General features: G+C 41.6%; 1 protein-coding gene across 6 annotated transcripts in view; it reads left to right on the forward strand.

Moving 5' to 3' along the window:
• Positions 1–742: 742 nt before the first annotated feature.
• Positions 743–25493, forward strand: part of FAM91A1 (family with sequence similarity 91 member A1) — a 50407-nt gene continuing 25656 nt past the window's right edge. For 3 of the 6 annotated variants that reach the window (XR_016236585.1, XR_016236586.1, XM_017341515.4), the window contains exons 1-15: positions 755–1076; positions 5442–5526; positions 6678–6829; positions 8404–8461; positions 9157–9224; positions 11454–11567; positions 12790–12880; positions 13283–13345; positions 16877–16983; positions 17504–17542; positions 18036–18148; positions 18542–18657; positions 19430–19542; positions 19833–19919; positions 23051–23183. Coding sequence is in view for 4 of the 6 variants with exons in the window: in XM_017341515.4 (XP_017197004.1) it covers positions 1005–1076; positions 5442–5526; positions 6678–6829; positions 8404–8461; positions 9157–9224; positions 11454–11567; positions 12790–12880; positions 13283–13345; positions 16877–16983; positions 17504–17542; positions 18036–18148; positions 18542–18657; positions 19430–19542; positions 19833–19919; positions 23051–23183 (1411 nt within the window). In the remaining 2 variants the exon portion in view is untranslated. Of the gene's footprint in view, positions 1077–5441; positions 5527–6677; positions 6830–8403; positions 8462–9156; positions 9225–11453; positions 11568–12789; positions 12888–13282; positions 13346–16876; positions 16984–17503; positions 17543–18035; positions 18149–18541; positions 18658–19429; positions 19543–19832; positions 19920–23050; positions 23184–25493 lie in introns of those variants that run through there. The other 3 variants (XM_008255884.5, XM_002710763.5, XM_051844794.2) reach the window with 3 other exon arrangements.

The raw sequence follows: 25493 nt of genomic DNA on the forward strand, positions 1-25493 counted from the left end.
CTCTGGTTGCTGCCAGTAATAACAGTCATGGGCTTGCTTAGGCAGTGTGACAAATTCGGGGAGAAATTGTCCCCAAAGACTCTCTCACTGGCGCCGACATTAGGACACCCTGGATTCCGGCCTGTAAGAGCGACCCTGGAGGCGTGGTGTGGAGCAGGAGCAAGCAGAACCCAGGAGAGGGTGCATGTCCAAGGTTGCCAAGGCGCTGTCTCTCTTCCCTAGAGACCCCTTGGGCCACCTCGGTTCAGCAGCACAAGCTGTTTAAAATGTCAGCTCCCTGAATCCCTACAGGTTAAGAAGTTGGGATCCTCGAGGTAGCCCTCAACCTCCCTCTTCCACAAGGTAAAAGCACCCACTGGGCAATGAGGAAGGCTCATCATAGCTCTGCTCCACCACTGCCCCCCGCCTTAAGTTCAGTGCTGACCTGCAGAGAGCCCTGGTGGGCTCCCGGCTCTTCCACTATGGGAATCCAACTACGGCGCCTTTCCAAGTGGCTTCTCTGAGGCAGCCGACCCCAGTGCTTTAAACCCCCTGGTCTTGGGCCACATGGGAAACCGGGTCACCCTACAACCGCGGGGTAGAGCCCAGCGACCACCTTAACTCATCCAGACCCTGTAGGCGGACTACGTCCTCGGAGAGGGGGCGGTTACCACCAGAAGCCCCGCCCACCAGAGGGTAGTGGGCGGCACGGGAGGCCAGTCCGGCGCCCCGCCTCTCCGGCCGCGCACCCGCGGCAGGAAGTGACGCAGGCCCAGAAGCCACTTCCGGCCGGCCGAAACTAGGAAGAAACTCGGAGCCAGCCAGGCTCCCGAGCCACATCTTGCCGCCGCTCGTTTGACCTGTGGTCAGGGCCGCGCTGAGCTGTCGGGAGCCCTGGCCATGGGGCGGTCCGAGCCTTCCGCGGTGTGAGGCGCGGGGCCTCCCGCGGCCTCCCCTGACACGCAGAGGGCGGGCAGGCGGGAGGCGTCGTTACAGCTGCGGTCGCGGCCGCGGCTGCTGGCATCATGAACATAGACGTGGAGTTCCACATTCGCCACAACTACCCCTGGAGCAAATTGCCGGCCAACGTGAGGCAGGTACGGCCGGAACCTGAGGCTGGGTCCCCGGCCGGCTCGGCCCCGCCCCGCCGTCACCTGCTGGCCTCGCCCGCGGGCCCCAGGGTGGAGTGGGAGGGGGCGCGCTCCTCGGGGCTGACCCCCGCCCTGTCCATCTCCGGGTCGCGGGGAAACCGACCTGCGGCCCGGGGGCGAGGGTGTGGGGGCTGCTGTGGAGTCACGGGGGCCGAATGGCGCGGTTGCGAAAGGGAAAGGAATTGGTGTCCGCAGCGCTCGCTCGGCGCCTTTGCCCGCAGCCTCGGTTCGGCCACAGCCCTTGACCTCCAGGACTCGAGGATGGTGGGAGAGGGCTGCGAAACAGGGAGATGCGCGGCTCCTGCGCACCTCCGCTGTGGCGTCCGTGGGGCACGGCGGGGCATCGGAGTGTCCAGGGAGAATCGGGAGGATGCGTGCGGGCGGCCTGTGGATGGGGCCTTGGAGGACCCACGAGTTAGAAGAGGGAGAGGGAATAGGGTGGAGAGGAGCGAGCGACTGCCTTGCTCCTGGGTTGTGATTGGAGTTGAAGTTTGGCCATGGCGTGGGGGTGGTAGCAGCTGAGCTGGAGAGATAGGGCCAGATTCGGAAGGGGCTGTGCTTAGGTCGGATTTTATCCTCTAGACCAGAGGGTTGGTTCTCGTCGACAAGAGAGTGGCGTGAAGTTTTCGAGAGTTCACGTTTAAGATGCCGATCGTCGGTTACACTCAGTTGTTTAACGGATGTAGCTTTGAGGATCTGCTGGGTGCTTTGCCTTGGTTCTGGTCAGGTAAATTGCACTAATAAAGAATCAACAAGACAGAGACTCTGCGTTCTTGGAGCTTGGGTTTTAGCCACGAGAGACAGTGGACAATAGATGAGGAAATACATACCATGACAGGTGATGTTCAATCCTGTGTAACTATGGTTTCTCAGTTTTTCCTACTTTACCAGGGAGAGAATGAAATTTGTGGTCTTACTGGTGCCGAGTAGTTGAATTTGGGTGGTGAGGACATAAGGATTATTATAGTTCACTTTCCCCACAAACTTTCCCTCCTCCTTCCCACGTTGGGAACTTAACTCTAGTAAGGAAATAATGTAAGAATTTGGTGAAGTATCATTTGGCATCGAAAACTGCTTTCTAAGATAACCTAAAGCCAAGGAATGGAAAGATACATTTAAGGAGCTTGTGGTTCTTGGGTTGTCAGTGGCTGCCCATGAGGTGTTTATTTTGAAATGGACGAATGTGTAAGCTTTTCTTTCAGCTTGCAGGAGGGCTTTGGTGGACCCTTGTTGTTTAAGGTTTTGTTGCATATTTGAAGACTACTGGAAGAGCCAGCAATCCTTGTATTTTACTTTTTCCATATTCTATTTTAAATAAAAATGAACACAGCATAATGGAAGAAAGAGGAGAGATTAGAGTATGCCCAACATGAGTAATTGACTTTAATGTCATTTAACTTAGGATATCCTAAGACTGGCCATTTGTAGCTGTTGAAAAAAAATGTATTAAAAGTTACTTACATAGATTTGTCTAGCTTTACCACTGTTTCCCTAAATTAAGCTCCATGTTAGATTACTACATCATCTCTCTATTTAGGGATAGGACCATCCCATCCAATTCTTCACACTACACTAAAATGCAAATCCAACCCTGTCACTCCGGTCTCTTTTCTATTTCTTATGGTTTCTTCTTGAATCTCTGGTAATTCACTTTGGGTGGTTTCTTGTCTTCCGTATACATTGCCGTGACAAGATCCCTCGCCCATCGTAGAACGTACTCCACTAAGGTGCCTTTTCTGGGTTCATGGTTTGTACTCTGAACACCTGTTACATAGTTGGCTTTCAGTAAATGTTTGTGGAGTGAATACATGATGGATCAGTGTAAATTTTTTTTTCCTGGGCAGCTAAAGCTCAGTTTAAAAGTGAGGGGGAATATTCTTTATATGGAAAAATTTGTCTTTTGGCATTAAAGATACCTTGGTATCGTTTTCACTAAGTTTTTATGGGTTTAATTAGGAAATGATTCATTTTTCCCAATTCTGAACGCTGGGGGGAAGGAGATTCAGATTTTTTAAATAAAAATGTATTTTGAGCCAATTTTTTAAACATGGAAAGATGAAAAAATTTTTTCCTGTTAAATGAATCATGCTAGGCTGAGAAATAAAGTTGAGGTTGGGCCGTTATTTTCAGGATAGTCTATCAATATCTTGTATTCATTGTTCAAAATGATTCATGCTCCTTTCATTTTAAGGAGACTCGTAAGAAGAAGTTCTGTAAAATCCAAGAAGGGTCAGTTTAAACAAAAAGTGTTTTGGGGGGCTAGGAGTACGTGTTAGGATGACACATTGGGATTAGTGTTTGTAGGAGCAGATGCTTTAGGAAATGTTTGTGCTTTTAGAGTCATTTGCTACATGATGGATGCTTTATGTAGTTAGAACCTTATTGCTGTGTCACCTTATCCTGTGTTACAGTTCCTCTTATGCAGCCCAGCTGCATTTGTCCCACCGCCTCAGTTCAGTACTTTCCATTTCTGCAAGGCCAGCATTGTTTTAGCTTAAAGGAATCTTTTAAAAAGTTACCTTCTGTAGTGGCAACAGTATTTTTAATGAATGACAGGAGATTTGGATTGGGCATGGGAGGTGAGCCAAAGAGTCTCTGAACAAAACCATTCTATTTTAAGTACTTGTCTAGTGAGGCTAAGATCAACTTCTAATGTGGTTTTTAGGTGTTTGTGTGTGCACACATATGTTGATTGATCAGGGCTAGTCATTACTTCATGCCTGGTGCAAAGTGTCTAAGAGGTGTTGCATTCTCTAATGAGGATTACAAATAATCGACCTTTACATTTTGTGTGACTGGCTTGATTTTATACTTTTCATTCTGGAGTACTAGGAACAGAGTTTGAAAGGGAGAAAATGGTTAAGTTAGGCTAAATTAAAAGACTTACTTTGAAACAGAACGAAATGTTACATTTGGCAGACTCAGATTATAGCAAAATTGTAAGTTTGTTCAAGTGTCTGTGAGTGTCTGTGTGTGTGTGTGTGTGTTTTGTGTCCCTGAGAAAGAGACTTTTGTTTGGCAATAGAGCTACAGGAAACTTCTACAAGTTTTACAAAAACTGACTGTTTTGAATTCCTCAGTCACTTCAGTACTGACCCTGGGTGTTGGTGCTACCTAGAGTATGGTAGTTTCTCTACAGTGAACTCTACTTCTAACCACTTGTAAAGTTAAAACAGATGAAAGTAGTACAGGCACATGCATTCTGATAGTACTGTGAGGGTTGGTTTAACCTGGGATAAACTAGTTTAGATGCAGGAAGAAAGATATTTGATTTTCCCATGTTGCATGTTTCTTGGACTATAACCCACTTAGTTTGTCCAGTTGTGGACCAGTTATTTAGGTGTGGGTTTCATCTGTCTTGTGAAGATTGCCTTATGTGAAAGATACGTGTATTGGCATTTACTTTGGCTTTCAGTAACCTGCAACTAAGAAATAAAGGAACTGAATCCTCTGATCTTCCTGTCATTACTTTCCTAAGGTGTCTAATTTCACTTTATGGTGTGTTAAGTATACCTAATTACCTAGTAATTAGAAGGAAGATAGTAGTCATGTATTAAATTAAGCTTTTGGTTATATATTGCACATAAGAGAGTACTTCAAAAAGTTCATGGAAAGTAGAATTAAAAGATAATGCTCATTTCCCATCAATCTTTTGAAAACCACCTCACAGTGTTGACTGTTATCGGGCAAATTTATTATTTGCGTTCCTGAGCATTCCAAGTTTTAGCTTAAAATAAAAACAGTAAATATGTAGCTAGAATTTTTTGCTTATTAAAATATGTGAGAATTCTAAAATTGTCTAAATGCTTTCTAATGAGGCCATAAGGAATTGGTGTTTTTCAGAACATAATCCTCAGCTACAAATAATTTATCAGCAGTGGTCTGTGTATCTTTAGTTGCCATTCTTAAATTTAAGGACATGTAAGTGCAAGAGAAGCCATCCATCCATCCATTTAACATACACAAATTGACAGTGGTTAGGAAGGAAATCTGTATAAATAGAACTTAGTTCTTTGTTAATTTCAGTGAAGTTATACTCATTGATCTTTTATTTGATATTAAGGACTCTGAATAATTTCAGTAAATCCTTTTGGAAAGGATTATTGTTTAGAAATAAATACTTTGAGCTGTTGCTCTATTACTATATCAGGAAAGTTAATAATCAAGTTTAAGAATATAATATTTATTCAGTTCTGGAAATTAGAAATGCCAGGATAAAGTTAAGCACCATAGTTTTGAATTTTTATTGGGGAAAAAAGTACTGTTGTTCAGCTTGCAAGCTATTTAAAATATTTTTGAAAATTCTTTTAGAGTCTTGGAAATTCACAGAGAGAATACGAAAAGCAGGTTGTACTGTACAGTATCCGCAATCAATTACGGTACAGAAATAACTTAGGTAAGTAGAGGCATTCTTACATTGGAGCAGAGAGGAGTGTCACAACTCTCTCCTCTCTTCTTTATACATATTTCATAGTGCTAAACTTATTCCATGTACAGACTTTAAGAAACCATACTAACCCACTATGCTTACAGCAGTTTGTATTAGCAAGTAGATTTTCTCTTTGAATTTGGATGAAAACTATTTTTTAGAATACTGTTTAATTCAAGTATTCTCTTTCTGTCTAAGCTGAGAAAACATGCCAGAAAGGAGAAAGTACATTAATTCTTAATAATTTTCAATTCTGAGTTACCGCCATGAATTTTCCAAATAGTCCAAATTTTTTTTAAAGACTTATTTTCTTTGTTTGAAAAAGTTACAGAGAGAGGTAGACAGAGAGATGGTTGGTTGGTGGGGGAGGGTTTCATCCACTGCTGCACTCCCCAAATGGCTACAATGGCTGGAACTAAGCCAATCTAAAGCTAGGAGCCAGGAGCTTCTTCCCAGCTCTTTCCCAGGTGCATTAGCAGGGAGCTGGATCAGAAGTGGAGCAGCCAGAACTTGAACCTGTGCACATATGGGATGGCAGCGCTGCAGGTTGGGCTTTAACCTACTGTGCTACAGCTCCGGCCTCCAAATAATACAGCTTTAATGAAAAATTCTTTTCATAATAATTGGAACAAAATTTAAATGTACTTGGTTCCATTTTTTTGCTCTTAAAAATTTTTTGCTTTTTGGTTAGTCTATTGTCAGCTAGTCTTTTCCCTCTATTTTAAACTTAATGTTTCAGAGGTAACTTTTCTATATAAACGCTTTCTGTGGAAGAGGACTTTTAACATTGAAAAAACAAAAAAGGCAGCAAATAATTTTTAAAAACAGATATGATTTCAGTAGAAACTAGCAGTTCAGTTTGTCTTGTAATGTAAGAAAGAAATTTCTCTGACCTATTATACATTTTACTTATACTGAAAAAAAATTGAAGTCTGTTTTTTAGGGGGCTTATAGTTGTTTCTTTGTTCTAACGCAGAATATTTTATTTGCTCTTTTCTAATTATGTGCTTTTCATTTGAATTAATATTGGTTTATAAGGTCTTTATTATTGCAACAATAGTTAATATGTAGCTGTAAGTAACCTGAGAAAAACCTGAAAATTTCCCTCTTTCTCTCAGTTAAACATGTCAAGAAAGATGAGCGCAAATATTATGAGGAGTTGCTTAGGTACAGTCGAGAGCATCTCATGCTGTACCCTTACCATTTATCGGACATTATGGTGAAGGGCCTGAGGATAACCCCATTCTCTTATTATACTGGGATTATGGAGGTAAGTGTACGTGTGAGTGAACCACTGGGAATGGAGTGGGACTACAGGTCAGGGGAACTTTGCAGATGGTGCCTAGCACTTCAGCTGTCAGCTACAGCAGATACTGCTTCTGAATTTACAGTGTAGGAAAGAATACTGGGTACAAGTTAAGTGTTTGAGCCACACTTATACAGCTGGTTATCATTATTGATGTTTTCAGATCGGAAAGTTAGGTATTCCTAGTCTGAAGGTTGTTGCTCCTTTGTACTTTAGCAACATGAGTTAGTCACTTATGTTAGCAGAGTCTATGTAAAATGACTGCTTTTACTCTCTGATTAAGGTTGAAAATGTAGGTGACAGAATTGAACATTAAACAGGGAAACTTAGTGTGTAAAAAAGAAATGATGACACGGACCTGATGTTGTATAATACACATGTCTGAAAGGAGAGATTTGTCGGTAGTCCTGGCTGTTGATCTGTTTCTGTACCTGTTAGTCTTTTTCCAAAGGGAGTGTTTATAGGCTTGTGTTGAATAACTGTAATCGTAGTTGTATACTGTTTTTAAGTGAGCTTTACATCAAGATTTGTCAGGTGTTCATTTGCTACTTAATTATGTTTGAGAGTTACTGTTTGGGGCTCCTTAGTTATTTGTAGAGCAGAGGGAAGCCTAGGCCTAAGGAATCACCGGGAAGTTAGCACCCTCTGATAGGGCTTCTTTTGCTATGAACTTCCTTAGCTTATGTCCTTACAGCCCCTCTCCGTGGGCACTTCCACAGGCCCATGATTGCTGGGTCCCTTTTCTGGAGGAAATGCTTGTGCAAAGATTGAGGCCTGACAGCTTGATAGCGTAATGAAAAGTCTGGGTTGCATAATGAAGGTGACTGCTAATCAGTAGGTAGAATAGTTATTGTTGCTATTTATTTATTTAGTTAATGTGGACAAAGTTTAGGGGATAAAAAGCAATGGCGTTTTTGTCCTGTTTACCAGCTTTCATTTCAGCTACATCTGTGTGCTTGCTGCTCTCTGGTGTTCTGTACATGTGCTGTTGGATATGGCTGCTGGATTGAATGTGGACCTTGTCTGTGGAGAATCAGAGGGGCATTGCAAAATTACTGAGTTTACCTTTGCTACTGACCGGGTCTTGTAAGCTCAGAGACTGCTAAGCGGTTAGAGTCTCTGTGGGCAGTGCATATTTTGGATGCACATTGATGGAGCTGTGATGCATTATTGGCCTTTTTTCAGGGTAGGAATCCAAGCTGCGTATGAAGTATAGAGAAGCTGGAACCCTCAGCTGTAGTATGGGCATTGCTTCCATAGCTTCCACAGGGCAGAGCTCACAGAGCAACAGTCTGGGATTCATAAAGGGTGTTGTGCGAAACCCAGGCTGAAAGTCTGCCCTTCAGTTTCTAGATTAGGACCATGTGGTAAGCGCCACAGTGTGGCATGTGTGCTTTAGGTTGCCAAACCATGATCTCAGGCACTACTTCCTGTAATAACTATTGCTATTCTGTTTGGCTGTAGTAATGTATATTTATATACCTGTTTTTATCTAAGAAAACTTGCATTTTGAACTTTAAATTTCTCCTTTTTAAAAGGACATTATGAACAGTGAGAAAAGTTACGATTCATTGCCCAATTTTACTGCTGCTGACTGTAAGTATTTAATATGCTGAAGAAGGTAATATTTAAGTTGCATCTTTACATGTGCCTGCTGTTGTCCATCAGTACTGTGATGTGTGTTTTTAACCTGAAGTATGTGAGAAATGAGAGCAGAAAGCACTGTTCGTGGGATTTTATCAGATGATACAAGTCAAGTATAAGAGGTAGCCTAAATGTTTAAGAGAGGATTGCAGTGGTAGAATCAGAAGAATGGGACTAATCGGTGTATTTCCAGAGAGTGAAGTTCATCTGTTACTTGGGCTGCCAAGTGAGGAAAGAGAACTTGCGCAGCATATTTTTGTGGCATAAACGTGACTTCTAGTAATATACTTTGCTGATTTTATGGTTATTTTAGTAAAATGTACATTGGAAATGTGACAGAGTTCTGTTGTGTAAGAAGTTTTTGCTGAGGACTTAGACTTCTTGAAATTGGGCAGACTTCTGCTTATTAAAAATATTCTCATATTGCATTATCAAAAGTCTTGGTTTTAGTTCATCTTTCCCAACGTTTACTTTTCTTTTAGAATTTGAGAATTCATTTTGATTTAATTTTGATTAACTATGTTGCTATGTTGATCAGTAATTGAAAAATGAACAGAAGCTCATTTTTTTTCCTTAAACTCATTTGTGAGTATACTGACATTTCAAGATATATTAAATGTTTTTAAAAGACAGACTCTTTGTTTCAGGTCTAAGGCTTCTTGGCATAGGAAGAAACCAGTACATTGATCTTATGAATCAGTGCAGATCATCAAAAGTGAGTTAGTCATTTCCCTTTCTTTCTCATTTTGTGGCCTCCTTGCCATGCAGGTTGATTAGTTTTTCTAAGTGGTAGAAATAATGACTTATAACTTCTTTGGCCAAATAAAATTTGCTAACACAGAAACAATACAAAAGCAACTCTCAGTATCTTCTAGGTTATGGAGTGATTATTTAATTAAAAATGTTTAAGGCATAAAATGTTTTTTAAATTTTTATTTATTTTCATTTTTTTGAAAGGCAGAGAGACAGGCAGAGTGAGTGAGCTTCCATTTGCTGGTTTACTTTCCATATGTTTGCAACTGCTAGGGGTAGGCTGGGTCAAAGCCAGGAGCCAGAACTTGTTCTGGATAGCTCATGTGGGTTGGCAAGGACCCAAGTACTTGTGTCATCACTTGTTGTCCTACCAAGGTACACATTGGCAGGAAGGTAGAATTGGAGGCATGGCCAGGTTGCAAAACTGGGCACTCCAACTTAGGATGTGGACAGCCCAAGCAGTATCATAGCTGCTGGGCCAAATGCCTGGCCCCAGAATATTTGTTTATTTAAAGATTTGTTTATTTTGAAAGTCAAGATTACACAGAGAAAGAGGGAGAAGGAGTTGGAGAGAAAGAGAGAGAGAGACCTTCCATTCGCTGATTCACTCCCCAAATGGCCACAATGGCTGGGGCTGGACCAGGCCAAAGCCAGGAGCCAGGACCTTCTTGCATGTCTCCCACGTAGGTGCAGGGGCCCAACTACTTGGGCCATCCTCTGTTGCTTTCCCAGGGGCATTAGCAGGGAGCTGGAATGAGAGTGGAGCAGCTGGGACTTTTTAACTAGCACCCATATGGGATGCTGGTGCCATAGGTGGAGGCTTAACCCACTATGCCACAGAGCTGGCCCCTAAAATATTTATTTTTAAAAATTTATTTGGGGCCTGGTACTGTGGTGCAGTGGTAAAGCCATTGCCTATGGTGCCAGCATCCCACATGGGTTCAGGTTTGAGTCCTGAGTACTCCATTTCCAATGAGCTTCCTGCTAATGGGCCTGGGAAAGCAGTGGAGGATGGCTTTAGTCCTTGAGCCCCTGCACCCACATGGAAAACACCGATGAAGCTCCTGGCCTCAACCTGGCCCGACCTTGGCCATTATACACATTTGGGGAGTGAACCAGTGAATGGAAGATATCACACGCTCTCTCTCTCTCTCATTGCCTCTACCTTTCCATTCTGTAACTCTTTCAAATAAATAAATCTTTTAAAAATTAATTTTGTTAGTTGTTATTGCTGATCTTACTCCCAGGATTAACTAAAATGGGTGAAATCTGTACACATTTCAAATGCGTTTTTCACCTCTTGGGGTTTCATTTAAGTTTCTGGATTTAGACCCAGATTTAACAATTAGTATTTTAAAACAATTTAGGAATGGTTTTCTTTACTCTGTATATGTAGAACATGAGAGTTTAAGAAGATGTTTGTTGGGGCAGGCGCTGTGGCGTAGTGGGTAAAGCCTCTGCCTGCAGCACCAGGATCCCATACGGGCGCTGGCTTGAGTCTTGGCTGCTCCACTTCCGATCCAGCTCTCTGTTATGGCCTGGGAAAGCAGTGGAAGATGGCCCGAGTCCTTGGGCTCCTGCACCCACATGGGAGACCTGGAAAAGACTCCTGGCTCCTGGCCTTGGATCATTGCAGCCATCTGGGGAGTGAACCGGCAGATGGAAGACCTCTCTCTTTGCCTCTCTATAACTCTGCCTTTCAAATAAAATAAATAGATCTTTTTTTTTTTTTAAAGAAAATATTTAGCTTGTTAGAAACAGTCGTGCGCTGGCGCCGCGGCTCACTTGGCTAATCCTCCACCTAGTGGCGCCGGCACACCGGGTTCTAGTCCCAGTTGGGGCGCCGGATTCTGTCCCGGTTGCCCCTCTTCCAGGCCAGCTCTCTGCTGTGGCCAGGGAGTGCAGTGGAGGATGGCCCAAGTCCTTGGGTCCTGCACCCCATGGGAGACCAGGATAAGTACCTGGCTCCTGGCTTTGGATCAGCGCGATGCGCCGGCCGCAGCGCGCCAGCCTTGGCGGCCATTGAAGGGTGAACCAATGGCAAAAAAGGAAGACCTTTCTCTCTGTCTCTCTCTCACTATCCACTCTGCCTATCCAAAAAAAAAAAAAAAAAGAAGAAGAAGAAGAAGAAGAAGAAGAAAGTGGTAATTTGAGACTGACTGCAAATTCTCAAATGCTCGTTTCATTGCAGAAATTTTTCAGAAGGAAAACAGCCCGCGATCTTCTACCAGTTAAGCCAGTGGAAATTGCCATAGAGGCGTGGTGGGTGGTCCAGGCTGGATATATCACTGAAGATGACATCAAGGTAGAGACCACAAAAGTCAAACATAGAATTTTAATTTCTTAAGCTTATTGTGTGGCTTTCAATTACAGTTGTGTAATTTTTTTTTTTAGAAAAGTGACCTTATTTGGCTTTCCTGTAGAAAATAAATTCAAAACTTAAAATGATATTGGTAGGCCAGAATATCATTGAGATTGCAAGATACTCTTTAGTCATGAGAGAGACTTGGCTTGGTTCAGGTAAAGTTATCTGCTGGTGTTAGATAGATATTTCATGGAAAGTGACATTTGATGCCGCATTTACCAACAACAGTTTTAGCTAACACTTTTGAATACCTGCTAAATGCTAGATGTACCAGGCACCACTGCAAGTGCTTTTTATGTTGTTTCATTAATTGTCAAAATATCTCTAGAGGTGTGTATTATTTGTACTTCCATTTCACAGATGAGCAAAGGGAGCACAAGGTGATTATGTAATTGGTCAAGACGTAATGGTTGTACAGGTCCAGAATTTCCAGCCATGCAGTTTGCTGTGGAACCTGTACTCTTGATCTCTGTGCTGAACCATGAGGCTGGTAGGACAGTGCTTTGGTGGGTCATAGTACGAGATCAAGGAAAATAATACCCACAGTGGTCAGACATTTGCTGTAAACTTCATACATTTTGGAAGGGTTGGAGTGATGAAGGGGCCTAGAGACCACTTCATGTGTTTGTGTAGTTAAAAGACTGTGAGTGGGCGTGTGGCCTATTTTTAGTCTGCATTTAATTTTTCTCTAGAGGGAATATTAAATCCAGTGTGTGGAAGGCTTAGAAATTTTGCTTCAGCATAAGTATATATTTCCTAACAAGCTGTTAGACTTTCTTGAGCTAGTGAACCTTCCTGTCACTGATTTGGTCACATGGACTTTGGGTGAACTTCTGATTGAGAAGTCAGAATCAGCAAATGGATCTGATTCCAGTTCAGCAAGGAGTAAATACTGGTATTTCTTAGTGAGCACTTGTTACCAGTACATTTTGGTACTTGTGGTGACTTTAAGCTCTAAGCTCTGTTGGTAGCTATCTTGGCACCTTAGTTGATGGTTATGTGCGTAGTATTTTGTTTGAATTCAAGAGTGGTAAGTAAAAAACAAATGTAGTTCATTAACTAATGATATGTAATCATTGGTTTCAACATAAATAGATTTCAGGAGACTTATGAATTAGTTAATTTGGACAGAACTTAATTGAAAATATTTTGCTTTTCTTAGATATGCACTTTGCCTGAGAAATGCGCTATTGATAAGATCATCGATTCAGGCCCTCAACTCTCTGGATCACTAGATTACAATGTAGTACATAGTAAGTGGTTAGTAGAAATGGTCTTTTGTCAACATAAAAAACTTGTTTAAACCATCAATAATTAACAGCAATTCCTTATTAATGAGGTACAAACAGTACTCTTTCCAAAGGCATGTTAATGTTTAAAGTGAGACCTTTGTTGGTTTTTGGTGTGACTGTAATTTATCACACACACTAGAAATGTATATAAATGAATGGTAAGAAAAGTTTTGTACTTCTGAGCATATATAGGAAACTGAGATTTTAAAAATTATACTATAGTTTTTTCTCTTCTGTTTTACTTTTGTCTTCTTTATATAGCATTCAGTTATAAGAATCTTTACAGAAAGCCAGCAATTAGTTTAAAAAAATTAGTATTGTGTAGCGTTATATCTAAAACAAAGTACTTTTTTGCTTATGTAGGTTTGTATAACAAAGGATTTATTTATCTGGATGTACCAATATCTGATGACAGTTGCATAGCAGGTAAGTCTGTGCTAATGTTTTTCATTGTTGAGTGGCTTCTGGATCCTGAACTGCATTTAAGCCTAATAAATTAGACACAAATGACTGTAGGGTCTAACATGTTTTTTCAGAGAGGCATTTCTTCATTACATTGTAACACATTGCAATATTTTACTTACATTCTTTTTATTTCAAAACTTTTTTTTAATATTTGAGATAACATTTTTAGTTTGCATTATGGTCAAAGGATTAATGCTCCACTAATTAGAGATGCAGAGGCAGGGAGAGAAAGAGAGAGAGACAGGTCTTCTATCTGCTGGTTCACTCCCCAAATGACTGCAAAGGCTGGGGCTGGGGCCAATCTAAAGTCAGGAGCCAAGAGCTTCCTCTGGGTCTCTCACATGGGTACAGGGGCCCAAGGACTTTTGCCATCTTCCACTGCTTTCCCAGGCCATTAACAGGGAGCTGGCTCAGAAGTGGAGCAGCCAGGACTTCAATTGGTGCCCATATTGGCTGCTGGTGCCAGAGGTGGAGGCATAACCTGCTACTCCACAATGCTGACCCCCTTTGACATTACTTTATGGTTAGAGCCTTGGAGCATTTTTCTTCCATTTGCTCATAAAATATATGATAGGTTATTGTGAATTGTAGTCTCCCTACTGTAGTGTGTGACACTAGGACCTTCACCCTTCCATCTCACGCTGACTTGGTGCCCATTATCCAGCCTCCCTCTGTCACCCCATCTCTCGTAGCCTATAGTAATCACTACTGTGTGTTCACATTGAGTTTTTTTTTTTAACTTCCACATAGGGAAAACAAGTGGCATGTGTCTGACTTATTTCACGTAACAAATTCTCCAGTTCTAAGTCATTTTGCCTCAAGTAATGGCATTCCATTTCCTTCTTATGGCAGAGTAATATTCCATTCTGTTTCTATACCACATTTTCTTCATCCATTCATTGATGATGGAGTCCTTGGGTGCTCATATCTTGAAGTTGTAAGTGCTGCAGTAAGCATGGTGAAGCAGTCACCTCTCTGATACAGCGATTTTATGTCTTCTGGATATATGCCTGGTGTTGGGATTGCAGGATCAAATGGAAGCTCTCCATGTCCTTGCTAGCTGTTGTTTCTCTCTGCCTTTTTGGTATTAGTCTTTTTAAAAAGGATAAAGTGATACCTCTTTGTAATTTTGATTTGTATTTCCTTGATGGCTAGTGATACTGATCATTTTTTCACATATTTATTAGCATATTTTTAGTAAGAAATAATTATGATACAAAATTTTTAATTTCTTAGTTGATAAAAAGCCTCCCACCCATTCCTGTCCCTAGCTGCCGAATTTCTGTCTTAGGAGGCACTATTTCTTGTGTATCCTTCTAAAAGTATTCTGTGTACATAGGCATGAATGTGTAAATCTTTTTTGTGTGCTTTTATTTTTACTCAGGTGGTTTATTTCATTTTTTTGTCTTTTTCTTTCTTAGTTTTTATTGGAGACTATTCCATATCTCTTGATGTAGAGTTGCTTTATTCTTTTTTGTCTAGATATAGTGCTTTGGTTTCTTTATTTCTTTTTCTTTTTAAAAGATTTATTTATTTATTTGAAAGATTGAGTTATATATAGAGAGAATGAGAGACAGATCTTCTCTCCACTCTTTCACTTTTGAAATGGCTGCAATGGCCAGAGGTGTGCCAAGCCAGAGCCAGGAGCCAGGAGCTTCTTCTGGATCTCCATGTGGGTGCAGGGACCCAGGGACTTGGGCCATCCTTTACTGCTTTCCTTGGAACATTAGCAGGAAACTGGATCAGAAGTGAAGCATCTGGCACTCAAACCGGCACCCATATGTAACACCAGCACTGCAGGCTGTGGCTTAACCTGCTGTGCCACAGCACTGCACCCTGGTTTCTTTATTTCTTTTTTTTTTTTTTTTTATAATTTTTTTTTGTTTTTGTTTTTGTTTGTTTGTTTTTTTTTTTTTTTTTTTTTTTTTTTTTTTTGACAGGCAGAGTGGACAGTGAGAGAGACAGAGAGAGAAAGGTCTTCCTTTTGCCGCTGGTTCACCCTCCAATGGCCGCCGCTGCAGCCGGCGCACCGCGCTGATCCTGGCAGGAGCCAGGAGCCAGGTGCTTTTCCTGGTCTCCCATGGGGTGCAGGGCCCAAGCACCTGGGCCATCCTCCACTGCACTCCCTGGCCATAGCAGAGAGCTGGCCTGGAAGAGGGGCAACCGGGACAGAATCCGGCGCCCCAACCGGGACTAGAACCCGGTGTGCCGGCGCCGCAAGGTGGAGGATTAGCCTATTGAGCCACGGCGCCGGCTGTTGGTTTCTTTATTTCTAAAATACGAGTATTACAGTGTCAACTCCTGAGGTTAAAAGGAGTAAGTGAAATTGTATGTATAAAGTACCTAGCAGTAGTCTAGCATTGAATAAGTGTTCAGTAAATTTTTGGTTATATTCCTATAGCTGATAGGAATATATATAATATATATTATAATATATTCTGATAGGACAGAAATTAATGATGTCACATCTAGGATTTCTAAAATATTTCTAAAAGGAAACCTTTGACTTTTGAAAGGACCTAGGTATCTGGAAATAACAGTACAAATTAGAAAGTGATGAGAGCTACCTGGATGACTGGAAGGCGAGGTGGTACAAATTAAAAAATGGCATGGGCTCGATTTGTAAAGTGAGTAACCAGCCTCAAGTGTGCATTGTAGCTTTTCAGTGATCGCTTGGACTGAAGTTGTTGTTGTTGTTAGGAATAATTTAGGTTTTGCGGGTTATTAAATGGTATTAGGGCTAAGGAACACAGGGACACCCAAATGCTGCTGTGGCCTGGGCGCCATTCCTTACTAGGATGTATTCAGGGAAGCGCACACACAAGAGAACGGCAGAGGGAAGCATTCTGCTTTTCTGGTGTTGAGGGCAGAGCTGTCTGTGAATTGGGTTAGAACATTTGTGCAAACAGATGGAAATAGAAGACGCGCGTGGAGACTGATGGCTGTGCTGCCTGCTGTGCTGAAGAACAGGTCTGACCCTCTTCCACTGAGAGTAGAAAGGTACAAAGAGCTGGCCGTGGCAGGTGGAGTTCCCCAATTCGGGAGTGTGCCGGGAGAGCCGCGGAGCCAGTACTTTCCATCTGCCGCCTTTCACGCAGCCTGACACCTCTTCCTTGCAGTCAGTCCTTTGCTTTTCTGTGTGGCGCAGTCGCCCCTGCTGCCTTGGAGGCACGCATCAGGAAGCTGGTCAGGGCTCCTCATCCTGAAGCAGCCTGTGCCCTTGCCTTTCTACCACGTCCATGCCCTCCAGCATCTCTGCCTCATGGAGCATTAGATCACTCTTAGATTGTATGCTGTCCCTCCAGAGGCTTCTGTGCAGATACTGCTGTGTATGGCCTTCACTGTGGGAGTTTCAGACAACTTGTTACAGAGTAGATAAGCTAAAAGCTGTGTTCAGTCCTTAAGAAATGGATTTTTCTTTCTGACCGGGTGTTTAATTTATACTTTCTTATTTTAGAAAATCAGCACTGACAAAAGTCTATTTTATTTCAGTTCCTCCTCTCGAAGGTTTTGTAATGAATCGAGTGCAAGGTGATTATTTTGAAACTCTGCTTTATAAGATATTTGTTTCAATAGATGAGCATACTAATGTTGCAGAGGTAAGTGTGGCAATATCTTAGGAAAGTATAATCTCGGGATTATAGACTAAGTGTGTAAAGTAGGTAAATTATTTTATGATGCAGTTAAAATATTTTCAAAATCCATATGGCAACATCATAGACCATTAGTATACTTAAAAATTACCTTTCTTAAGTTAGTTCTTGCATTTGTATGTTAGAAACGTTTTAAGGTAATAATTTTTAGTTTTAAATAACTTTTTATGTGACTTTTTATTGTAAAAGATTGTAACAGCTAATCCATCTGGGACTTTTTGTATTTTAAATGAGACAAAATGAAAGAGTAAGGAATTTTAAATTGCTGTGCTTCCTACCTAGATTTGTACTATTCTCAACATCTTAGATGGAAAGAAGAAAGTCCTGCATTTATTCAGTATTTTTCATTTCTTAGGCTTTGAATGTTGGCTGATTATGATTATACTTGTCTCTTACAGTAGTATAATGTGTTAATTCTAAGAATATAAAAATAACTTTTAAAAAATTTAAAATTTTTGTTTTCCAGCTTGCAAATGTCCTTGAGATAGACTTGTCCTTGGTTAAGGTATGCATTTTTATGCTTCTTACATGTAATGTGAATCCTGAATGGATTTCACTTGGTTTTTATCTTGATAAGCTGTTGAGGAATGGGCATTGACGTCTGAGAGGGTGTGTGCCATAAGTTGGGTGCTTGCAAAGAAGGAAACGAGCAAGTGAAACAGCCCTGAATCTGTGTTCCACCAGGGGGTGAAAGAGCACTCCCACTTCTGTGGGCAGCAGGGAGCAGCCTGAGCAGTGTCTTGTAATGAACTCAATTAAAGCAACAGCTCCAGCTTCACTGGGAGTGGCTGAGGGAGGGGGAGCCTGGTGGGTGAGAAGCATTTTCCCCTACATATGAAGAGTATAAGGCAAGAAGAGCGGGCCTCCTGGAAAGTGCTTGATGGAGTTATGAGTGGGAAATATTTGAGAATCACTTTACGTCTATTACATGTGATTTTTTTTCTCATATTCTGGTGGCTAGTTTGTTTTGATACTGATTTCCTTAATATTCCCTTCAGAATGCTGTTTCAATGTATTGTCGACTGGGCTTTGCACATAAGAAGGGACAAGTGATAAATTTGGATCAGCTTCATTCATCGTGGAAGAATGTTCCATCCGTAAACAGACTAAAGTAACTCATTTATTCAGTATGACATATTAGAGTTCCCTTTAAATGTTTTTGACAATTTTACATACGGAATTTCATTTATTCAGTCTGGCAGTTGAGCTAAACTCTTTACATATTCATGTTTAACAATGTGTGTGATGGGTCTTTTTTAGGATTTGATGAAGACTAAGAACTCTGTGCCCATAAAGAATCATATACCATATTTTGTGTATAATTCTGAAGGGTTCTTGAATTACCTGAACTTACCCTGGGTTTGGGCAACATCTCAGTTTTGAGCTTGCATATGAGACTGGATTTTGATGGATTGTTCATCGTTTAAGTACTGACTTCAGTAGTTATTTCTATTTAAGATCACTTATATGACTTTTCAAAAGTGAATGTATTGTTCATTAATAGGAGCACGTTAGACCCCCAAAAGATGCTCTTGTCCTGGGATGGCGGGGAAAGCAGGAGTCCTGTCCAAGAGGCTTCATCAGCTACTGACACTGACACAAATAGTCAAGAGGACCCAGGTTAGCAGTCACTCAGTTTAATTTAGACTTCCTGTAGGTATGGCTTCTGTCCAACATACACACTTACGGTTATTTTATAATTTTGTTTTAGATTTTATTTGTTCAAGTACTCATCCATATATTGGGTATGGTGCTAAGTCTTAGGATATAAAATTGACAAGACTGTGGTACGTTCCTTCATAAGAATTCAGTCTAAGGAGGGAGAACTGATTGTAGTCAATAAAACTACAACAGCAGAAGCTGTTATGGTACTTGTGGGGTGCAAAGAGGAAGGTGCCCTTTATAGGCTAGAGAGTTTGGGGAAGCCTTCACAGAGAAGTTGTTGGGCTGAGGGAAAAGTCAAAGCCCACCAGCTGGTCAGCACAGGAAGACCGTCCGAAGTAGTGGGCTGAGGCCAAGGGTATGGAGGGCTTGTGGACGAGGAGCTGCTCATGGTTAAGTCAGGGGAGAAAGCAGTGCGGGGTGGGCTTTCTTCCATTTCTTCCTGGTTTGTCTGAGGGGATTAGACTAATTACTTTTATTGTTCTGACAGTTATTAAGTCTTTATTACTTTTTTTTCAATGACTTAAAAAAGTTATTTTTAAATTAAAAAAATTTCTATATGGTTTGAGATAGGTCTGACTGGGATGCCTTCTGACTATATATATTATTGCTTGTATTTAATTATGTGCTTTCTGGTTATCGAATAAAGTTGAAATGAAATATTTTCTCATTCCAAATGATAAAGGTTGATTTTCATTTACTTGATTGCAAATTACTGATTTTTTTTCAGCTGACACAGCCAGTATAAGCAGTTTGAGTCTCTCTACAGGATATACAAAACGTATTGCGTTTCTGTTTGACTCAACACTTACTGCCTTTTTAATGATGGGAAATCTTTCACCAGTAAGTCAAATTCTTGCTTAAACATGAAGTTTAAAGTAAACATTAGATATAAAATAATTCAGTGTTTGTCTGTCTTTTTTCTAATTGCGAGATTTATTCCAGAAAATACAATGGACATTGTTTTATATTCCTTAGAGGGATAGAGTAACTTTTGGTGAGGGTTACTTTTGTGATTGGGAAAATCAGCGCCTTACGTCCCTCACCTTAAGTTTAACTATAATGGAAAGTGTAATATGCTTAGCATAAAAAGGGAGACCCTAGAGCTTTAATATTTTGTTTCTTTTTTGCAGAACTTGAAAAGTCATGCAGTCACGATGTTTGAAGTAGGCAAACTGTCAGATGAGTCCCTGGACAGCTTTCTTATAGAACTAGAAAAGGTAGAACTAAATGGCCTGTTACAGGAAACGCGGGCATTTGGAACCTTTGCTTGCTTGGTGAAACATCTTTATGCTGTTCTGTTGATTGTGTTGTGCCTCATGTATTGTACCCTAACACTATGGCAGTCATTCAGATTAACCATAAATGAATACATGAACTTTCTGACTTTTTCTTAAAAAGTAGTATGTCTGCCTCATCAAACATTTAACATAATTTGAAACAATAAAGAAATGATGTATAACAATCTCTGGGTAATTTTTTTTTTTTTTTTTTTTTTTTAATTTTTGACAGGCAGAGTGGACAGTGAGAGAGAGAGACAGAGAGAGAAAGGTCTTCCTTTGCCGTTGGTTCACCCTCCAATGGCCGCCGCTGCAGCCGGCGCACCGCGCTGATCCGATGGCAGGAGCCAGGATCCAGGTGCTTCTCCTGTCTCCCATGGGGTGCAGGGCCCAAGCACCTGGGCCATCCTCCACTGCACTCCCTGGCCACAGCAGAGAGCTGGCCTGGAAGAGGGGCAACCGGGACAGAATCCGGCGCCCCAACCGGGACTAGAACCCGGTGTGCCGGCGCCGCAAGGTGGAGGATTAGCCTATTGAGCCACGGCGCCGGCTATGGGTAATTTTTTAAATAGATTTTTTCTTCTAAAAGTAGCCTGCCTTTTATTTTTCTTAATAGGACTGTCTTTAAGCAGTTTTATTTGAGGTTTTTGTTTCAATTTTCTTAATTCTAGGACAGTATCTTTGAAAATCATATTTGTGTTTACTCTAATTGTCCCTTTTAGCATCTTGAATGCTTTAGATTTCTTTGCCCATAACCAACTTTTTCCTCATGAGTGCAGCCCTCGTTTTCTTTAGCTCAAAATCATGATGGCCCTTTATTGGTGGTTCTTCATTCTCTGGATATATTTTTCTGTCCTGTGCTGTTATTTGCACATGAGCAGTTCTTATGCCCATTCTATTCCCTGACAGGTAATTTTGTTGCCTTTTGTGCTTTAATGATGGACTCTATATTAAATGTACTATGGAGAGAATTTGTAATTCCTTTTATATCTTAAAGAATGACCATACATTTTTTTCATTGCCTATACTCCATAGAACTTATTTAAAGAAAGATTTATTTATTCAAAAGACAGTTAAAGAGAAGCAGAGGCAGAGAGAGAGAGAGAGAGAGATTGATCTTTCATCTGCTAGTTCACTCCCCAAATGGCCGCAATGGTTGGAGTTGGGCCTATCTGAAGCCAGGAACGAGAAACTTCTTTCAGGTCTCCCATGAGGGTGCAGGGACCCAAGGACTTGGGCCATCTTCCACTGCTTTCCCAGGCTGTAGCAGAGAGCTGGATCAGAAGTAGAGCAGCTAGGACTTGAACCAGTGCCCATATGGGATGCCGGCACTGCAGATGGAGACTCAACCCTCTAAACCACAGTGCCAGCCCCTCCATAGAACTTTTATTTGTACAGAAATATATATGAAGTATTCTTATTAATTAGTCTCTTTGGCTTTTAACTTTATACTTATTCCTTCTGTGCCCCCCTTTTTTTTTATTGCCTGTTAACTCTGTTTCTTATTGCTCATCCTACTTTACCAATACATTTTTTAGAAGGTCCCTGCACATTTTAAATTTTGGTTTTCTGGTTTTTATCTTCTTTACCTCAGCTAGTCTTACCAAATATAGCAAATTCTAAGATCACATCTTTTTTTTTTTTTTTTTTTTTTTTTTTTTAAGATCTGTTTGTTTATTTGAAAAAATTACACAGAGAGAGAAGGAGAACAGAGACAGAGGGAGAGAGGTCTTCCATCTGCTGGTTCACTGCCCAATTGGCCACATGGCCAGAGCTGGGCCTATCCCGAAGCCAGGAGCCAGGAACTTCTTCCAGGTCTCCCATGAGGGTGCAGGGGCCCAAGGACTTGGGCCATCTTCTACTGCTTTCCTAAGCCATAGCAGAGAGCTGGATTGGAAGAGGAGCAGCCGGGTCTTGAACTGGCGCCCATATGGGATGCTGGCACTGCAGACAAGGGCTTTACCCACTTCGCCACGGCACCAGCCCCTGCTTTTTTTTTTTTAAATTTATTCATATATCTATATTCATTTATCCACAGTCATTCTTGGGAAAACTTTTTATTCTGAAATTCAGTTTTTATTTATTTTATTTGAAAATCAGAGCTAACACAGAGAGAGGAGAGGCAGAGAGAGAGAGAGAGAGAGAGAGGTCTTCCATTCGCTGGTTCACTCTCCAGTTGGCTGCAGTGGCTGGAGCTGCACCAATCCAAAGCCAGGAGCTTCTTCCAGGTCTCCCGCATGGGTGCAGGAGCCCAAGCACTTGGGCCATCTTCTACTGCTTTCCCAGGCCATAGCAGAGAGCTGGAGTGGAAGTGAAGCAGCTGGGACTTGAACCAGCATCCATATGGGATGCCGGCACTTCAGGCCAGGGTGTTAACATGCTGTGCCACATCGCCGGCTCCTGAAGTTTAGTTTTAAAAATGGTCTCTTAGCTATTTTTAAGTAGCCTGATATTAATTGAGCCTAATTGGTTGAGTTTGTTAATTTAATGCAAGATTAATTTAGTTACTTCTCCTCTGTAGACTCAGCCTTTCATTTTCTGTGTTATTTGTGGGTTAGAAGCAGGTGCTGTCAGCGTGCCCTAAAATGTGCAGGCAGGGTTTTACATGTTTTTGTCCATTATTCTGTCCTAAACTCCAGAGATCATAGTATTTAGGAGGCACTCCATATATCCTTGTTGAATAAATGTAAGCTATGGTGAACAGCTATTTCGAATCAGATACTACAAAATTGAGAACCGAGGGACAGGAATTAAAGATATAATTGGTGACCATAGACTGGAGAACTTTTCTGGATGAGGCAGAAAATGGATTTTAGAGATTTTTAAATACCCTATTTGAGGCATAGATTGTATGTATAACTACATATAATATGATTTAGCTTTATTCAGTTGCTAAAATTATTGGAATAATTTCTGTTATCTTTATAGATGCATAAAATTGAAAACCAAGGTTGAGGTTATATTTGTTTCAGTATTGTCTGGGCAAATTTATTTGCCTTTATGTGATTATCTGTTAGAATGAGTGGCGTCAATGTGGTATTTGCGACAAAGTCTGTTTTCTCTTGGTTTAGGTTCAGAGCACTGGTGAAGGAGAAGCACAGAGATATTTTGATCACGCTCTTACTCTGAGGAATACAATACTGTTTCTACGTCACAACAAAGACCTAGTTGCACAAACTGCACAGCCAGACCAACCCAATTATGGTATGACTAATGTACTCAGTTTTGAAACCTGACCGTAGGAAACTTCTAAGAAACTAAGCAAACCATGCCTGCTTATTTAATCATCATATGTTTCAATCATTTTGTGTAGATAGCTTATTAAATTTAGAACTAGAACCTTGTTTTGTGAATTTTCTTTTTTTTCAACTGTTTCTTTTTGTACTTTTCTTCTCACAAGTCTTTAACATTGGTAATGTCTAAAACTGTTTAGTTTCTACAAAAAGTATTGGAATGTTAATTTAGAAAAGTAGCTGGATGGAATTTAGAGCAGGTATCAGTACTGAGGGGTGAACAAATACCAAAATTTAGTTAATATAATTTTTTAAAAAAGATTTATTTATTTATTTGAAAGTCATAGTTAGAAGGAGATAGAGAGATTTTCCATCTGCTGGTTCACTCCCCAAGAGGCCCACCGGCCAGGGCTCAGCCAGGTTGAAACCAGGAGCCAGGAGCTTTATCCAGGTCTCCCATGTGGGTAGCAGTGGCCCATGCACTTGGGTCGTCTTCCACTGCTTTCCCCAGGCCATTAGGCAATTGGATCAGAAATGGAGCAGCTGGGACATGAACCAGTGCCCGTGTCAGGTGCTAGTGTCCCAGGCAGCAGCTTTACCCACTATGTCACAGTGCTAGCTCCAAGTTAATATTATTTTAAGAATGAAAAATTCTATTGTGTGAAAATAATAGGGGGGCTGGCGCTGTGGTGCAGTGGGTTAAAGCCCTGGCCTGAAGCGCCGGCATCCCATATGGGCGCCGCTTCTAGTCCCAGCTGCTCCTCTTCCAATCCAGCTCTCTGCTATGGCCTGGGAAAGCAGTAAAAGATGGCCCAAGTCCTCTCCCAAAACTGGCATGGGAGACCCAGAAGAAGCTCTTGGCTCCTGGCTTCGGATCGGCACAGTTCTGGCCATTGCGGCCATCTGGGGGGTTAACCATTGGGTGGAAGACCTCTCTCTCTCTCTCTCTCTCTCTCTCTCTCTCTCTCTCTGCTTCTCTTCTCTCTGAGTAACTCTGACTTTCAAATAAAATAAATAAATCTTAAAAAAAAAATAGGAACTTGTTATTCAAATACTCTAATATTTACTATTTTCTTTTAAAAAATAAAAGAGCAAATAGATAAGCTCTTTTTTTTTTTTTTTAAGATTTATTTATTTATTTATTTATTTGAGAGGCAGAGTTACAGAGAGGCAGAGGCAGAGAGAGGTCTTTCATCTGCTGGTTCACTCCCTAAATGGCCGAGTTGGGCTAATCCATAGCCAGGAGTCTGGAGCTTCTTCTGGGTCTCCCACACAGATGCACGGGTCCAAGGATCTGGACCATCTTCCCCTGCTTTCCCAGGCCATAGCAGAGAATGAATCAGAAGTGGAGCAGCCTGGACTTGAACTGGTGCCCATATGAGATGCTGGCAGCGGTTTTACCTGCTGTGCCACAGTGCCGGCCCCACCTCTTTTTAAAGAAAGAAATAGTAGCAATTTTAATCTGTTACAGCATCCATTTGGCTGTTGCTCTAGTAGTTACTCTCAGTTTTGTGATAGCTGAGAGTTCTGACACTTGATGTGAACTGATGGCACCAGAAACTCTGGGGAGAGATTCAGTGGGTCGTGAGGTGTGGAATGGTCCCAGGGAATGTGTTTTATTTTTTTTTATTTTTTGACAGGCAGAGTGGACAGTGAGAGAGAGAGACAGAGAGAAAGGTCTTCCTTTGCTGTTGGTTCACCTTCCAATGGCCGCCGCGGCCGGTGCGCTGTGGCCGGCGCACCACGCTGATCCGATGGCAGGAGCCAGGTACTTCTCCTGGTCTCCTACGGGGTGCAGGGCCCAAGGACTTGGGCCATCCTCCACTGCACTCCCTGGCCACAGCAGAGAGCTGGCCTGGAAGAGGGGCAACCGGGACAGAATCTGGCGCCCCGACCGGGACTAGAACCCAGTGTGCCGGCGCCGCAAGGCGGCGGATTAGCCTAGTGAGCCGTGGCGCCGGCACCATGGGAATGTGTTTTAAAAACGATGATTCTGATTTCATTGGAAGAGCATTTGACTCAAGTCCTGTGATGGCCATGCCATCGCATCTTGGGACTGCACGGATTCTCAGTACTACCATTGCATTTAATCTCAGTCATCCTTTCATTTGCCTAAAAAACATTATTTTTCCAGCTAAGAGCCATCAGTTTCTTAGTCATGTCCATTTTTTTTTTTTTTTTTTTTTTTTTTTTTTTTTTTTTTTGACAGGCAGAGTGGACAGTGAGAGAGAGAGACAGAGAGAAAGGTCTTCCTTTTGCCGTTGGTTCACCCTCCAATGGC

The sequence above is a fragment of the Oryctolagus cuniculus genome, chromosome 6 (assembly GCF_051225735.1).
Source record: "Oryctolagus cuniculus isolate XC-2025 breed Fujian yellow rabbit chromosome 6, ASM5122573v1, whole genome shotgun sequence".
In the NCBI taxonomy this organism is placed as follows: domain Eukaryota; kingdom Metazoa; phylum Chordata; class Mammalia; order Lagomorpha; family Leporidae; genus Oryctolagus; species Oryctolagus cuniculus.